The following is a 17607-nucleotide window of genomic DNA, read 5'->3' as shown; positions in this document are numbered from 1 at the left end:
AGGAAGTAGACCCACGAACCTTTTCTAAAAAATGCATCAAATAAATATATGTTCATGTTACTATGGTTTTAAATAAGCTGAGTCTTGCAAATTTTAGTAATATATAAAAAGTGGGCTCAGTCTTTACTAGGACAGAAAAGAGAAAAATGTATGACTTGAGGGCTCTTTTACATCCTCACACCCCAAGTGTTTTTGTTTTTTTCTGTTTTTTTTTTCAGTCCAAGCAGGATGAAGATGTTTCTGCCAGCCGCTTTGAAGATAATGAAGAGCTGAGATACTCTTTGCGGTCAATTGAGAGGCATGCCCCATGGGTTCGAAATATTTTTATCGTCACCAATGGGCAGATTCCATCCTGGTTGAACCTCGATAATCCTCGAGTGACGATAGTAACACACCAGGTACATGACTCTGTATTCTTTCCCCTTGCCCTATCTCTCTCCATTTCCACCTTCCTTTGTTTCTTGCATTCACTTCTGTTCCTTCTCAAAACAAAACTGCTGTCATCTACAGTCTTTTTTTTTTTTTTTTTTGTTAAAAGGACGTTTTTCGAAACCTGAGCCACCTGCCTACCTTTAGTTCACCAGCTATTGAAAGTCACATTCATCGAATTAAAGGACTGTCCCAGAAGTTCATTTACCTGAATGATGATGTCATGTTTGGGAAGGATGTCTGGCCAGATGATTTTTTCAGTCATTCCAAAGGTCAGAAGGTGAGTAAGTACGTAAGAGAAAGGGATACCTAACTCAGAAGATATTTAGACATTAGAAACAGGAAATTAATCTTATGTACTAATATAGTCAGATTTAAGTCAGTAAGTGTAGTTTTTTTTTTTTAAAGCAATGTTTAACTTTAAAGTATCCACATGACTCATTTTGAAAGCAGTGGAGTTCATTTAGAATGCTGTTCTGATTCATTTGTCTTTTAAGGATTTTAGCATGAAGTTAAGGAACGTGGGAGATCACCTCTTCTATTTATTTATTTAAGGTTTATTTCATTATTTATTCATGACTGACAAAGGAGAGAGAGGGAGAGAGAAACATGCATGGGAATGCCAGTACATCACTCTGTCACATGTGATGCTGGGTATTGAACTCAGGACCTCATGCTTGAAAATTCAACAGTTTTATTTATTTACCAGAGCACTGCTCAGTTTGGGTTTATGGTGGTATGGGGGCTTAAACCTGGGACTTTGGAGCCTCAGGCATGAGAATCTCTTTGCAGAAAACCATTATGCTACCTACCCTCACCTGTGAATCCAACACTTTCTAATGCACTACTTCTGGAAATGCCACCTGCTTCTTTTCTTAGCCCTGAGACAAGACCCTCAGGAGTGACTACCATTGTCATAAAGTAGTGACGTGTTGTAGTAGGCTCTCTGCTCACTTTGACACACCTCTGTACTCCCATTTCGATCTGACATGTTGGCTATTGTGTTCCATAGTAGTATAGAAAGCCACATTGTACCCATATGCTGAGGCTTGCCTACTTTCCCATTTAATGGAAGGATTAAAATGTGCTCCATAAGAACCAGCAGGACTGTGAAAGCCACTGGGGGTATAGGCCACCTTAAAGTAAAGCATGCCATGATAAATTCTTGAGGTTTATTAAAGGGAAATAAAAAAGTCTTATTTTGAAAGTAATTATTGCCAGAAACCTGAACCCATTTTGTTCTCCCCCTGGTTTTCTTGTAGGTCTATTTGACATGGCCTGTGCCAAACTGTGCTGAGGGGTGCCCGGGCTCCTGGATTAAAGATGGTTATTGTGATAAGGCCTGTAATAATTCAGCCTGTGACTGGGATGGGGGTGACTGCACAGGTGAGGATGGGCTCATATGTAGTCTGCTCATGTTTACAGGATGTTTTCTTTCTTTTTTGCCACAGCACCGGTCAGTTCTGGTTTATGGTGGTGGTAGAGATTGAACCTGGGATCTTAGACCCTCGGGTATGAAGGTCAGAACCACCATGCCATCTCTCTAGCCCTCACAGGCTGTTTTTGTTTCAGGTTGCTATTGAACACACATAGTGCTACTGAGCCATTCTCAGTGTATTAAAGCAGCCAGTAATCCTCAGGCTCTTTAGAGGTGACTACTAGTGTCTCCCTGTGGCCCAGTTTATTTTGATTATCCAGCGAGGTCATTTCCCCCTGATTTGAAAATGCATTTTTTTATTATTTAAATTTGGAAGTGAAGAATACCTTTATTATTATTTAACTTTAAAAACTCATTTGTTAAGTGACAGAGAGAGACACACAGCAACACCTCTTTGCCCATTTGCTTTACTGGGGGATTGAAATCTGGGCCTCAAGTGTGCAAAGTATGCTCTCTGCCCACTGAGCTACATCCCTAGCCCAAGAATCCTCTTAATTCAGTAACAAGAATAACTGATTGAAAAAAAGAAAAAGATTTACTTATTAATGAGAAAGGTTGGGAGGGATGGCAGAGCATCACTCTGGCACATATGATGCCAGGATCAACTTCAGGGCCTCATGCTTGAGAATTCGATGCTTTATTCACTGCACCACCTCTGGTGGTTTGGGCAATAGACTACCACAGAGTAGTGAGGAACAAAAGAGAGGCAGAAGAAATAACTATCAGACTCTCTCCTCCCTTCCAGGCATGCTTGTATTTGGACTTGTTGATTAAAAATGAACTTTCACAGGTATTGATTGCTCCTCAGTTTAGCGGTCACTTCAACTTATAAGGCACTAGCCACTTAAAATGTTTTTTTACTCAAGAAAAAGAGAGCACAAACACAGATAATTACCATCTGTGTATTTCATGTGGGGAAACAGATTCAGGAAAGACTTGAAGTAAAACCTCAAGTCATGTGTCTCAGATGTGTCAGAGGTACTAGTGAAAACTACAGCAGATGCAAGACGTTAGTACAGACATGCAGAGGGATGGATCCAGGTTGCTCAACCCCTCCTAGAATACTGGCATTTGAAAACCAGGCGAGTACCTGTGTTAGGACATGTTTTGGGCAGTTCTGACAGTTTTTGGAATGATGTCTTCGTGTTTCCTTACTGCTCTACATTTATCTGCATGCAAGATCTGTGCAGCAGATCCTGGAATCCTGTTCCCTACAATGTTATTTTTGTTAATACTATGGGGTGGGTGGGGAGGGAGGACAGCTCAAATGATGTTGAACACAAGGGTGTTATCCCAGACCCTGTTTTTATTGCACATCATCCCATTAAAGCTGTGATTTCCAAGGACTCATTCACAACTATTAAGTACCAGTGCCTGGTCGTTTCAGACTGCCCACTGTGAAGTGATAAGCCTCCACCACCACCCCCCCTTTTTTTTTTTTTTTTTACTGAAATCCTTCCATCAGTCTTGAGAAGAGAACACTTATGGAATAAGGCATTGTATTTCTCAGATCACAGCCTGCTTTTGTTCCCTGCCCCAACCCTCACCCCTACAGGCAACAGCGGAGGAAGTCGCTATGCCGGTGGTGCTGGGGGCACCGGAAGTCTTGCGCTTGGACAGCCCTGGCAGTTTGGTGCAGGACTCAGTGGTGTCTCCTACTGTAACCAGGGATGTGCAAACTCCTGGCTGGCCGACAAGTTCTGTGACCAAGCCTGCAATGTCTTGTCCTGTGGGTTTGATGCTGGCGATTGTGGGCAAGGTATACTTGTTGCTGTAAAAACATTTAGGGTAAGGGGGCCAAAAACTTTGACAAGTAGAGGGGGGTTTGGATAGTGATGGTTATTTATTTATTTTTTTAATTTAATTTAATTTAATTTATTTATTCCCTTTTGTTGCCCTTGTTGTTTTTTATTGTTGTAGTTATTATTGGTGTTGTCGTTGTTGGATAGGACAGAGAGAAATGGAGAGAGGAGGGGAAGACAGAGGGGGAGAGAAAGACAGATACCTGCAGACCTGCTTCACCGCTTGTGAAGCGACTCCCCTGCAGGTGGGGAGCCGGGGTTCGAACTGGGATCCTTATGCTGGTCCTTGTGCTTTGCGCCACCTGCGCTTAACCCGCTGCGCTACAGCCCGACTACCAGTGATGGTTATTTAATTACTCTCAGGATATCCCATACCCAGCACTGCACCCAAACTAGTTATGTATGAAGAGTAAAAGAGCACAGATATTTAGAAAATAGTAGCTATTTAAGCTGCATCTTTTCCTGTTATTGTTCCTGTTTATTTATTTATTTGGCCAAACATATTTACCTTAGTTGAGAATGTATGGGGAAGGTTTAACTTGGAACACATGAAAAGAAATTACTATGACGATGGGGTGGACTACATCACATTACCTCAAAAGCTAGTATTGATACTAATAGATTATGGCGATAGCTTAAAAGTTATAGAACTCTGCAACTGTAAGTACTAAATGCATGATGCTACCTTTTCTATCACTATCTATGCCACCCTACGGAAGAGCCCTATGGATTCTTCTGATCGTATAGGTCATTTTGACAGAATGTTTTTTATTCTTTCATTTTCTTCCTGCCTCCAGGGTTACTGCTATAGCTCAGTGCCTGCACTATGAATTCACTGCACCTGGAGACCACCCCCCCTTTTTTTAATAGGATAGGACAGAGAGAAATTCAGAGAGGAGGGGAAGATAAGAGAGGGAGAGAGAAAGATAAGCAACTACAGGCCTCCTTCCCTGCTTATGAAGTAATACCCCTTCAGGTGGGGACCCCAGGGCTCAAACTAGGATCCTTAAGCTGGTCCTTGCATTTCATACCAAGTGTGTTTAACCTGGTGTGCTACCACCTGGTCTCAACTTTTTTTTTTTAATGAATAAAAAGGAGGAAATCAGTCACTGAAATTTACTTCTAAGAATCCCATTGTAGCATGCTCATTGTGAAGATCTTTCTTTTCTTTTTTAAATTTTTATTTATTTATGAATGAGAAAGAAAGAGGAAGAGAGAGAAAGAACCAGGTCTCTCTGGTACATGTGCTGCTGGGGATTGAACTCAGGACCTTATGCTTGGGAGTCTAGTGCTTTATCCACTGTGATATCTTCTGGACCACAACCCACTGTAGCTAAATTGGAGTTAGCTTTCCATGTCATTGTGATTACTACAGTTAAATGAGCTCTATACCAGTAGTTCTTCTGTTAGAATTTTTCATTATTTTTAAGTTAATCTAAAACCCCCCTGAGAACATGAAAACTCAAACCCTAAGAATTAAGGAAAATTAAAGAGGTGGGGATGCCTAGTTTTTAAAAAGTCATGTTTTGTGTTTTTTTCTTCTAGATCATTTTCATGAATTGTATAAAGTAACACTTCTCCCAAATCAGACTCACTATGTTATTCCAAAAGGTGAATGCCTGCCTTACTTCAGCTTTGCAGAAATAGCCAAAAAAGGAGTTGAAGGTGCTTATAGTGACAACCCAATAATTCGACATGCTTCTATTGCCAATAAATGGAAAAGCATCCACCTTCTAATGCACCGAGGCATGAACACTACCACACTACACTTTAATCTCACCTTTCAAAGAGAAAACAACGAAGAGTTCAAAATCCAGATCGCAGTGGAGGTTGACACAAGAGAAGAACCAAAACTGAATTTTACAACCCCCAAACCTTACCAAAATCTGGCTAGCTCCATAACACCCCTTCCAGAGGCAGACAGCCTGTTTGAGGAGATCCCTGAAGAAAAACGCTATCCAAAGGTCAAGAGACGTGATGCTAACACAACAGGGCAGTTCCAAGAAGAGGTGAAAATTCCCGTGGTCAATATGTTACTCCTTCCAAAAGAGGTTCAGCTGAGTCTCAGCCACTTGGACCTACAACTTGAACTTGGAGACATCACGATGAAGGGATACAACCTGTCCAAGTCAGCATTACTGAGATCATTTCTGGTGAAGGATGCTGATGGAAAACAAAATCAATCTCTAACAACACATGGAAGAAATGACAGTTTGGAGGCCCCACTAGAAGAACAAGTTCACCAAAGCATCTTGCCAGGGGTGCTGGAAAGATCCCTCAGGTTCACTGCTCCACCAGTGACAATGAAAGTCACTGGCCATCACCAGAGTCAGAATCCACCCCCAGACTTGGCAACCAGCTCAAGATTTAGAACTCCGGCCCCCCAAAGAAATGTGTCCAAAGAAAAACTCTCTCCTCTGACTAAGCCCCTGGAAAATTACAGTACAAAAGAAAGCAAAACCCTAGGGAATGAACAAAAGACAAACAGAATGGAGGGAGATTCTAAAAATCACATCAGTGTTATTGAAGTACTACCTGGAAGAAAACTGCAATGTTACAGGGACAGTTACGGGGGCTTTTTGCCATGGGAGAAAAAAAAGTATTTCCAGGATCTTCTCGATGTAAGTTACATCCAACCTTATTTCTGCTCATTTCATGAAACATAATCCCCCCCACCCTGTTTTTTAATTTGTGATTAATAGTGGGTTACAAAATTTCAGGATTGTAATGTATATTTTCACTCCACACCCACCACCAGAGTCCTCACTTTCCCATCTCCCAAAGATAACCACCATAGTTCTCACAAGTTTGAGAAACAGTTTGCGGCTCCTCTCCATGTGTGCACACAATTTTTTTTTTCTCAAGTTTTATAAGTATCAGTTTGCTAAGCATAATCACCTTTAGTTCCATCTATCCATCCATTGTGTTTCAAAGGACATAATGCCATGCTTTTTTTTTTTTTGATTGCACAGTAGTACTCCATGGAATATATATCCCATAACGTCTTTATTTATTGGCTAGAGACAGCCAGAAATCAAGAGGAAAGGGGGTGATAGAGAGGGAGAAAGACAGAGAGATACCTGAAGCGCTACTTCACCACTTGCAAGGCTTTCCCCCTGCAGGTGGGGACCAGGGGCTCAAACCTAGGTCCTGTAATACATTCACTCAAACAAGTGCACCACCACCCGGCCCCTATCCCACAACTTCTTTAGCCTGTCATCTGATGTAAGCATGTAGGCTGCTTCCACTCTTTGGCTATTGTGAATAATGCAGCTATGAACATAGGGGTGCATATGTCCCTTCAAATTAGTGTTTTGAGTACCCACTGGATAAATGCCTAAAGTGGTATTGCTGGATCATAAGGTATGTTTTTATTCGTTTAAGGGTTTACCAGTCTTCCGCAGGGGCTGTGTCTTAGCTATGTTTGTTTTCTTGTTTGAGTCAGGGCTGATATAGTTTTCCAGTTTTACTGATGAAAAGAACTAAGGTGCAGGTAAACTCATTAAAGCCCCCAGCTTCACAATAGCAAGTCAAGTCTGAGTCAAACCCCTAAGTTAGGGTGCACTAAAATCCCATGGTCTCCCAGGTATTGGGGGCTCATCTGTCTCCCAGGCACAGTCTTATGCTGAAGTTGGGAACACAATGTGGACACCCAGAGAGCAAGCTGGGAGGAGATATTTGTGGCCACAGAAGTGTAAAAGTGTGACAAATGAACAGGGCATCCAAAGAGAAATTTTCTTTTTTTTTTTAACCTTTTTTTTTAAATATTTATTTTATTTATTCCCTTTTGTTGCCCTTGTTTTATTGTTGTAGTTATTATTGTTGTTGTCACTGTTGGATAGGACAGAGAGAAATGGAGAGAGGAAGGGAATACAGAGAGGAGGAGAGAAAGACACCTGCAGACCTGCTTCACCGCCTGTGAAGCGACTCCCCTGCAGGTGGGAAGCCGGGGTTCGAACCGGGATCCTTATGCCGGTCCTTGTGCTTTGCGCCACCTGCGCTTAACCCGCTGCGCTACAGCCCGACTCCCCAGAGAAATTTTCTTAACTCTGCCTAGAGATAATCAGAGAAGAAGCCCTCCAGGAAGTGCTGGAGAGCTGACCTTTGGTGAGCAGGAGTAGACAGAGCTAGTGTAGAAACCACAACCACAAGTGGTATTAGGCAAGGAGGCAAGTGAATTAGGAGGCAGAGGGCAGAGGGACCCATGTCTTCTCATCTTGAGAAAGTGTTTCTTGGGAGTTGGGCAGTAACACAGTGGGTTAAGTGCATGTGGTGCTAAGCAGATCCCAGTTCCAGCCCCCTGACCCCCACCTGCAGGGGAGTCGCTTCAGAGGCAGTGAAGCAGGTCTATAGGTGTCTATCTTTTTCTCCCCCTCTCTGTCTTCCCCTCCTCTATCCATTTCTCTCTGTCCTGTCCAATAACGACGACATCAATGACAACAACAATAATAACTACAGCAATAATAAAAGCAACAAGGGCAACAAAATGGAAAAAATATTTAACATTTTTTTTTTTAAAAAGTGTTTCCTACCTGGCATAGTGAGCGTTTATTGGTTATTCAGTGGAAGACTGCAAAGTTTTATATAATTTCCTCACTTTCCCCAATTTTCGTCTCTCTCAAGTCTTAAAATTCAAAAGGTGGTCTTGGTTATTGGTAAGAATTGCAAGCCAGAGAGATAGATAGCTCACCTGTTAAGGTATGTGCCTTGCCATTCACAAGGCCCTGGGGGTGCTATGGCCCTGGGTCAAACCTCTGGTGTCATGGTCTGAATTTAAAAAGAGAGGGGGAGGGAGAGAGAAAGTTGCAAGTAGTATGTGGTCAGGGAAGAAGGTGGCACAGTGGATTAAACATAGGACCCCTCAAGCGTGAGGTCCTGGTTCGATCCCCCGCATCTCCTGTGTCAGACTGTTACTCTGGTTTTCCTTCCTCCTCCTCCTCTTCTCAAAAATGAATAGATAAATTTATATCTCATTGCTATTTAAAAAAGGGGGGGAAGCCCTCCCTTTTTCATAATCTCCCTACTTGAGATAATCCCTTTGAACAGGAAGGTGGCTATCTTTCCAGTATTTTCCTGTAGATAAGCAAACATATAAGTGGTGTCATTTTCTGTTGTATGGTAGTGAAATCACAACAGATACAAACTGTTCTACAGTTGTCTTTTGACTTAATAGCTTGTAGGCAAATTGCCCATGTCTGTGCCAATCGCTCCTTTTCACTGCTGCAAGTCATTGCCAGTGTGTTGCAACACACACACACACACACACACACACACACACACACACACACCCCACACACACCACACACACACATACACACACCTCTCTTTGGGAAGTTTTTATTTCTGTAGTTAAGAGTTCTAGGTTAAGGATCTGGTGCATACAACTCATCCTTTTAAAAACTTTTTAAAGGGGGTGAGGTGGGCAGAACCAGGTGGTGCACCTGGTTCAGTGCACATGTTACAGTGCACAAGAACCTGGGTTCAAGCCCCTAATCCCCATCTGCAGAGGGAAAGTTTCACCATTAGTGAAGCAGTGCTGTAGGTGTCTGTCTCTCTCCCATTCTCCCTCTCTATCTTCCTCTCCATTTCTAGCTGTCTCTAGCCAATAAATAAATTAAAATAATAAAAAAATAAAACCTAAAAGGTTTGACCATGCTCTTCAATATGTTGTACTGCTTTATAATTCCATAGTGTACATACAAGACCACCTGTGTCTGCAGCACAAATCATCAGTCTCTACGCTTTCATTAGTTTGAGAAGCACAACTATCTCATCTTCTGTAAAGTGTATTCCTGTGCTTTGCCAGTGTTCTCTGCCTGTTCCTTGTTTGCCTCTTAGTGGTCTCAACAGGGTTCTTTACATGTTCATAATAGTAACACTTTCTGTATTATGAAATCAGTTTTTTAAAGGAATTCCAACTTTATTTATTTATTTATTTTGCTTCCAGGGTTATTGCTGGGGCTCAGTGCCTACGCTATGAATTCACTGCTCCTGGAGGCCATTTTTCCCAATTAGTTGCCCTTGTTGTTGTTATCGTTATTGTTGCCATTGCTGTTATTGTTAGATGGGACAGAGAGAGGAGGGGAAGAGAAAGATAGACACCCGCAGACTTGCTTCACTACCTGTGAAGTGACTCCTCTGCAGGTGGGGAGCTGGGGGTTCGAACCGGGATCCTTGCTCCCATCCTTGCGCTTCGTGCCTTTGCACTTACCTGCTGCAATACCACCTGGCCCCCAATTTTTTTTTAAAGATTTTATTTATTAATGAGAAAGATAGGAAGAGAGAGAAAGAACCAGCCATCACTCTGGTACATGTGCTACCAGGGATTGAACTTAGGACCTCACACTTGAGAGTCTTAACTTTATCTACTGCGCCACCTCCCGGACCACAATTTTTTTTTTTTTTTTTAACCAAAGCACAGCTCAGCTCTGGTTTATGGTGGTACAAAGGATTGAACCTGGGGCTTTGAACCTCAGGCATGACAGTCTCTTTGCATAATCATTATGCTATCTACCCCCAACCCAAAACCAGTTTTTTAAATTAGTGATTTAGTAATGATTGAGAAGATTGTGGGATAAAAGGGCTACAAATCCATAAAATTCCTACCACCAGCATTTTGTATCCCATCCCCTCCATTGGAAGTCTCCCTGTTCTTTATCTGTCTGGGAGTATGGACCAAAGACCTTTATGAGGAGTAGAAGATAGGAAGTTGCTTTCTGTAACTGCTCCACTGGACATAGGTATTGACAGGTTGAATCATACCCCCAGCCTGACAAAACCAAAATTTATATCCTAGGCTTTGTGTTAAAAATTAAAGTATTCAGTGTCACCAAAAGAAAATAGTCCAATACTGGTAGTGTCATCAAGTTTGTTTATAAACTGCTTTTCTAAATATTGTATTGTTGATTGTGAATGCTATTATGAATGATCTGTCATTATAACTAGACTTCCATCACAGTTATTTTATATTTATTTACTTATTTGTTTATTTATTTTGCCACCAGGATTATTGCTGGGGCTTAGGACCTACACAATAAATCCACTACTCTTGGTGGCTTTTTTTAAGATTTGATTTGATAGGACAGAAGGACATTGAGACCTGCTTCATGAAGCTTCCCCCTACAGGTGTAGAGTCAGGGCTTGAACTCATGTCTTTGTATGTGGTAACATGTGTGCTTAATTGTGTGCTTTCAATCGACCCCCTGAAATCCATTTTAGAACTGCTCTTAGGATCCTGTTGGTATCAATTCACTTGCCCCTCATGGACAGTTGGTCCCTGGTTATCACCACATTGTATAAAGTGGTGTGTCTGTGCCTTGCTGACAAAGTGCACTGGTGTAGTCCACATAATGCTGCATTGCGTGGAATTCTCTTTCTAGAAAGAGCAGTCTTTGAAGACACAGTTGGCATACTTCACGGACAGCAAGCATACTGGGAGGCAACTGAAAGACACCTTTGCAGATTCCCTTCGATATGTAAACAAAATTCTAAATAGAAAGTTTGGATTCACATCTCGGAAGGTCCCTGCCCATATGCCTCATATGATTGACCGAATAGTTATGCAAGAACTCCAAGATATGTAAGTCTCACTTGTGTTTTAAGTTCTTTGTATATGCTCAGGAAGTCTGCTCAGTTGGATTCATGGCTGTAATACTCAATGGCTTACATATTGAAAATACCCTATGAATAAGTGGGAAGGGAAAAGATAATTTAAAAAAATATTGATGAATGAGAAACAGAGGTAGGAACGGATCAGCACTCTTGCATATGGTTTCCAGGGGATCAAACTTAAGACCTCATGCTTGAAGATCCAACACTTCATTCACTGTGCCATAGGAAAATGATTCTAACCACACAGACTACTCAGGTAATGATACTTTTTGGATTTCCGGAACTCACTGCATGTATTATTTGGGCAGGTTCCCTGAAGAATTTGACAAGACATCCTTTCACAAAGTGCGCCATTCTGAGGACATGCAGTTTGCCTTCTCTTACTTTTATTATCTCATGAGTGCTGTTCAGCCACTGAATATCTCTCAAGTTTTTGATGAAGTTGATACAGACCAATCTGGTGTCTTATCTGACAGAGAAATCCGAACACTGGCCACCAGAATTCATGACCTGCCTTTAAGTTTACAGGTATTATCACTGCCCCCTCCCAGACTTTATCACCACCCCCAAAACTTTCTACTATTTCAAATGCAACTTTTAATTTTGATATTCATCTTTGTCTCGTATCTGTCAACTTAGTGCTAATAAAAGTAAGTATTAGTATTCAGTGAGTGTTTTTAGTTCCATTTCTAGTTTTAGTCCCATTTTTAGTGTCAGAATAAAAACCAAACTTAAGGAGTTACTTTTTTTTTAGACTTTCAGTAAGAATTTCCATAATGTCTGTAAGATTACTTGAATAAATAAATATTTAAAGGGGGGGGGAGTCGGGTGGTAGCGCAGTGGGTTAAATGCACATGGCGCACAGCGCAAGGACCAGCATAAGGATCCTGGTTCAAGCCCCCGGCTCCCCACTGCATGGGAGTTGCTTCACAGGCGGTGAAGCAGGTCTGCAGGTGTCTATCTTTCTCTCCCCCTTTCTGTCTTCCTCTCCTCTCCCCATTTCTCTCTGTCCTATCTAACAACTACAAGAATAATAACTACAACAACAAAAACAAGGGTAACAAAAGGGAATAAATAAATAAATATTTTTTTAAAAGATTACTTGGACAAAGGTCTAAGTCACTTCTTTTTATTTATTTATTTTAATTTATTTATAAAAAGGAAACACTGACAAAACCATAGAATAAGAGGGGTACAACTCCACACAGTTTCCACCACCAGAACTCCATATCCCCTCCCCTTTCCTGGTAGCTTTCCTATTCTTTATCCCTCCGGGAGTATAGAACCAAGGTCATTGTAGGATGCAGAAGGTGGAAGGTCTGGCTTCTGTAATTGCTTCCCCATTGAACATGGACATTGACAGGTTGATCCATACTCCCAGCCTGCCTCTCTCTTTCCCTAGTTAGTGGGGCGGGGTTCTGGGGAATTAGAGCTCCAGGACACATTGGTGCGGTTGTCTGTCCAGGAAAGTTTGGTTGGCATCATGCTAGCATCTGGAACCTGGTGGCTTTAGCATATAAAGCCAAACAAGTTGTTGACTAATCATGAAAAAGTGCAGATGAAGAGTTGGGGGGGGGGGTCTCCATTTTGTAGATAGCTAGTAGGCGTATTTTAATTATATTCCAAAGGCCCTGTGGCTATACTAGTTTTTGTTTGTTTGTTTTGTTTTCCCTGAGCCTGAAATCTGATATGTAGGTGGATCCAAGTTATTGTCTGGGGAGATGATGTCATGGCTGGAAAAAAGGACCAGAAAACTGAATCAGGGAACAAAGGAGCTCCCAGATATTGGAGAGGTGTATAAATATTGTTGACTGTAAACCCCATCGATTTGATGTGATCCAGGGCTCATATTCAGTTTAGAAGACTATGTGACCTCTGCATCCCTGTAGATCTGAGCTCACACTCTGTGGTCATGAGTAGGAACGTTCCAAGCTATCCCAATTTCAGGACCCATCTTTCTCAGGTGTAGCATACTCTATGATGTCCAGCCTCCCTATGGAGGCTGCAACATTCTCTACTCTTGTTGATCCTAAGTCACTTCTTATAACCTGTGTTCTCTGGGACATTGAACCTGGGATATCTGGGCCCACATACATGCAAGTCTGGTGTGCTACTGCGTATAAGCATCCTGGCCTCCCTTCTGTTCACTTTAAGATGCCTTTGTCTTAAGAGTCTTATCCTATTAATCACAGTAACTGAAGATAACACTTAAATAATTTTTGCGACACTTACATAAATTGTTACTACCATAGCCATTACTTATAGAGCACACAGTAGGCTTACCCTTCTATTTTTCTTTGTTAGGATTTAACAGGTCTGGAGCACATGTTAATAAACTGCTCAAAAATGCTTCCTGCTAATATCACTCAGCTAAACAACATTCCACCAACCCAGGAAGCGTACTATGATCCTAATCTGGTAAGTTGCATGGTTATTTGTATGTGCAGTGAAAAGTATATCCTTATGAGATGTTAGCAAATTGGAAGCATACTCGGTATATCTTTTTTATTTTTAAATTTACTTTATTTAGTTAGTTATTGGATAGAGACAAAGAGAAATTGAGAGAGGAGGAGGAGATGGGAGAGATACAGAGAGACATGTACAGCAAAGCTTCACCACTCATGAAACTTTTCCCCTGCAAGTGGGGACCAGGGGCTTGAACCCAAGTTCTTGCACATTGTAACATGTATGCTCAACCAGGTACACCATCCCCAGTATATCTTTGTTGGGCATAATAGCACAGAGAATACAGAATTGTTAGTATCTTACTTTGCAATATATTTTTCTCTCTCCAGGAAATACTAAGATGATACTGAGATTAGTTGCTTCTACTTAACAAGTAGACATGCTGTTCATTAAGGATGGCAAGATAACCATCCCCCCCCCAAAAAACAACAACAACAACACATTTTCAGTACCATAGGAAACCAACCAATCATAAAGTTAAATATTAACCAAAATTCAATCCAGTTTTCAACTGGAATACCACATTTCTTTTATTTTTTCTTTCTTCCTTTTCTTTCCTTCCTCATTCTTTTCTCCTTTTAATCTGGGAGGCTGGGGCCAGGTGGTGATGCACATGGTTGAGTGCACATGTTACAATGCACAAGGATTCAGATTCTAGCTAGTCTCCAGTCCCTGCCTGCAGGGGAAAGCATTATAAATGGTGAAGCATTGCTGCAGGTGTATCTTTTCCTCTCTATCTTCTCCTTCCTTCTCGATTTCTGATTGTCTCTATTAAATAAATAAATAAAGATAGTTTTAAAAAATAATTATAAAAAAAGGAAAATCTCTGGGACCTAGCACATGTGTAATTTCACTGTTCCAGGCTGACTTCTTCAAGTAGAGATAGAGACAGTGAGATGGGGGGGGAGAGGGAGAGAGAGACCACCACATGAATGTTTCCCCCCGTACTCATGTGTGAACCTGGGCCATGTGCATGGCAAGGCAGGCACCCTACCCAGTGAGCTATCTCCCACCACTGCCCTCCTCCCTCCCACCCCATAACATTTTCATCAGCTAAACTGAGTTGATTCTGGCACATCATAGACCTTACCAATGAGGACAGTAGATGATTTACAGCTACATTGGAGTGCTAGTTGGTTGAAATAACAATAAATATAAATCATAGGTAATGCTCTAACTTTCTTTGTTGACTATTTTATTTATCATATTTTCTATAACACATAGCTTTTGCTTTAATTACCAGAATGAAATACTATCTAAAGAACATTACCATCTCGCAGATGTTCAAACCAGATGGGTTATAATTGAGTGCAGGTATGCACATATAGAAAGTTCTAAAATCACTGCGATATTTGACTCCGGATAGAAGGTGTTCATTGAGTTAGCCTTTGTGTATGTGCAAGGGCTTCTGTTCTTCACCTGTGTTCTCAGAGACCTCAGAGGCTTACTTGTTAGGATACAGTGTGAACACCAGCAGCCACTGATGGGAGATGCCAGTATAGCAGTGGTCAACAGACATAGAGAAGTATAGTATTGCTGATCACATGGTGGGTGTGTTATTGGTCACATGTGATTTGGGTCAGTAAGAGATAGTGCCCCATGGACCAGCAGAATGCTCACTTGGATAGGGTGCTTCTTTGCCATGTGTTTGTGACCCAAATTCAAGCTCAGCCTCTGCTGTGATGACAGAAGCTTTAGTGTTGAGTTCCCCCCCCCTTTTGCCCCCTGCTTTCTCTCTAGCTTCAAAATAAATAAATAAATAAATAAATAAATAAATAAATAAATGTGCTTCTTAAGCCAATGCTGTAGGTATTCAAAACCTGAACCTTAAAATTCAGTAACGGTGAGGTAAATAGGAGGAATGAGACCTGGTGTCAGCCCCAAGGGAGTTTGTTATAGCCTAGTAAGCAGATAGGAATCATTGGCTTGTGGAAGGGGCTAGTTCTAGATTGTGGGTCTGTGAGAGCCTCACATAGGGCTGATTAGCAGACAGGCTACTGACAGCATGACAAACAACTCATTTTGTGTGCTTAAGCAGTTTCTCCTGGATCTCTGCCAAAACTAAGTAAAAAAATGCTTTGTAAATGCTGAGCTATTCTATAAACACAGGTTCTTCTTTTGAAGTACATTCTCAATGTCCCAAAAGATAACATCATAGCAGGTGCTTTGCATAGGCTAAAAACTAGCCTGTTTATTTTATTCATTATTTTTGTCATCACTGGGGCTGCACTGCTCAAGGATGACTTTATATTTCTTTCCAAATTGAGGGAATGGGAAAGAGAGAGAGAGGTAGGTAGGTAAAGAGAGAGGGAGGTGGAGACACACACACACTCCACAACAATGAAGCTTCCTCCAATGCTCTGGAGGCTACGCTTGGACCTAAATAACATACATGGTAAAAGTATGTGAGCAATTTTTTAAAAAAAATATTTATTTATTCACTTTTGTTGCCCTTTTTTTTTGTTTTATTGTCGTAATTATTATTATTGATTTCGTCTTTGTTGTATAAGACAGAAAGAAATGGAGAGAGGAGGAGAGATAGACACCTGCAGACCTGCTTCACTGCTTGTAAAGTGACCTCCCCGCAAGTGAGGAGCCAGGGCCTTGAACCAGGATCCTTATGCCGGTCCTTGCGCTTTGTGCCACCTGCGCTTAACCTGCTGCACCCAACTCCCTCAAGTGAGCAATTTTGCCAACCCTAGTTATAAGGTTCCCCTTCAACACACACACACACACACACACACACACACACACACACACACACACACACCTCTATCATTTTACAGGGGTTGGGGGGGCATTGGAGGTTCACAGTACAGTTGTTGATTGTTTAAAATGATTAAGTCAGGCTGGGGAAATAGCATAATGATTATGCAAAATACTTTCAAGTCTGAAGTCCCAGGTTCAATCTCATAGTAAGATGAGCAGTGTTCTGGTAAAAATAAATAAGTAAATCTATGCTGTACTATACTATTACTATATTATTATTACTATACTGTACTATACTATACTATCATCTCCTTTGCCTCATCTTGAATAGAGCCTGAAGGAATCATATTAAGTGAGATAAGCCAAAAAAGAGAATGGATGATCTCATTCATAGGTGGAACATAGAAGCAAGAACAGAAAGGGAAGAGACCAAGTAAAAAAAATTGACCTGGGTTTGGAGTATTGCAACAAAGCAAAGGACTCTGGGGAAGAAACCAGGGAAGGGAGTTGGCAGGTGAGAGGGAGTGGGCTGAGGCCGTACTGTTTTGTTTGACTTGTAGTTAACTCAGTCCTAACAGTTAATACAGTCAACTAAGTCATCAAGAAAGCAGTAATCTGGCTTAGATGGCTGTGTATTTACTAAGATAACTGAAATTTCTGTCACTTGTCAGGGATCTAGGCAAACTCTTCCTTTTCAGAACAGTGAAGCATAAGCCAGGCCACCTAATTTCTTCTTGGAGGGCAGCTTCTGAGAGGTGAGGAGAAGGAAGGAAGGAAGGAAGGAAGGAAGGAAGGAAGGAAGGAAGGAAGGAAGGAAGGAAGGAAGGAAGGAAGGGAGGGAGGAAGGGAAGAAGGGGAATGTGTATGGGGCTTCTAAACCATTTGTCCCTTTGCCTCTCTTCTTCTTTTTTTTTTTAAGATTTTATTTATTAATGAGAAAGATAGGAGGAGAGAGAAAGAACCAGACATCACTCTGGCATATGTGCTTCCAGGGATCTCAGGACCTCATGCTTGAGAGTCCAGAGCTTTATCACTGTGCCACCTCCTGGACCACTGCCTTTCTTCTTAAACAGACCTCTTTGGTCTTCAATTTCTGCTAGACCTTCCTGTGATCACACTGATGACTAGCTTTATGTAAATTTTGGGTTCTTG

At 41.4% G+C, this 17607-nt stretch overlaps 1 protein-coding gene across 3 annotated transcripts in view; it reads left to right on the top strand.

Annotated features, from left to right (window-relative positions):
- The window catches only part of GNPTAB (N-acetylglucosamine-1-phosphate transferase subunits alpha and beta), a 125454-nt gene that overhangs the window by 87317 nt on the left and 20530 nt on the right, over nt 1-17607 (top strand). For all 3 annotated transcript variants that reach the window (XM_060194249.1, XM_060194248.1, XM_060194250.1), the window contains 8 exons: nt 219-398; nt 539-709; nt 1692-1815; nt 3423-3626; nt 5215-6290; nt 11049-11248; nt 11589-11808; nt 13585-13698. In XM_060194249.1, the coding sequence (XP_060050232.1) occupies nt 219-398; nt 539-709; nt 1692-1815; nt 3423-3626; nt 5215-6290; nt 11049-11248; nt 11589-11808; nt 13585-13698 (2289 nt within the window). The remainder of the gene's footprint in view (nt 1-218; nt 399-538; nt 710-1691; nt 1816-3422; nt 3627-5214; nt 6291-11048; nt 11249-11588; nt 11809-13584; nt 13699-17607) is intronic.

Source organism: Erinaceus europaeus, chromosome 7, assembly GCF_950295315.1.
Source record: "Erinaceus europaeus chromosome 7, mEriEur2.1, whole genome shotgun sequence".
Taxonomy (NCBI): Eukaryota; Metazoa; Chordata; class Mammalia; order Eulipotyphla; family Erinaceidae; genus Erinaceus; species Erinaceus europaeus.
This window is presented reverse-complemented; position numbering and strand designations above follow the sequence as displayed.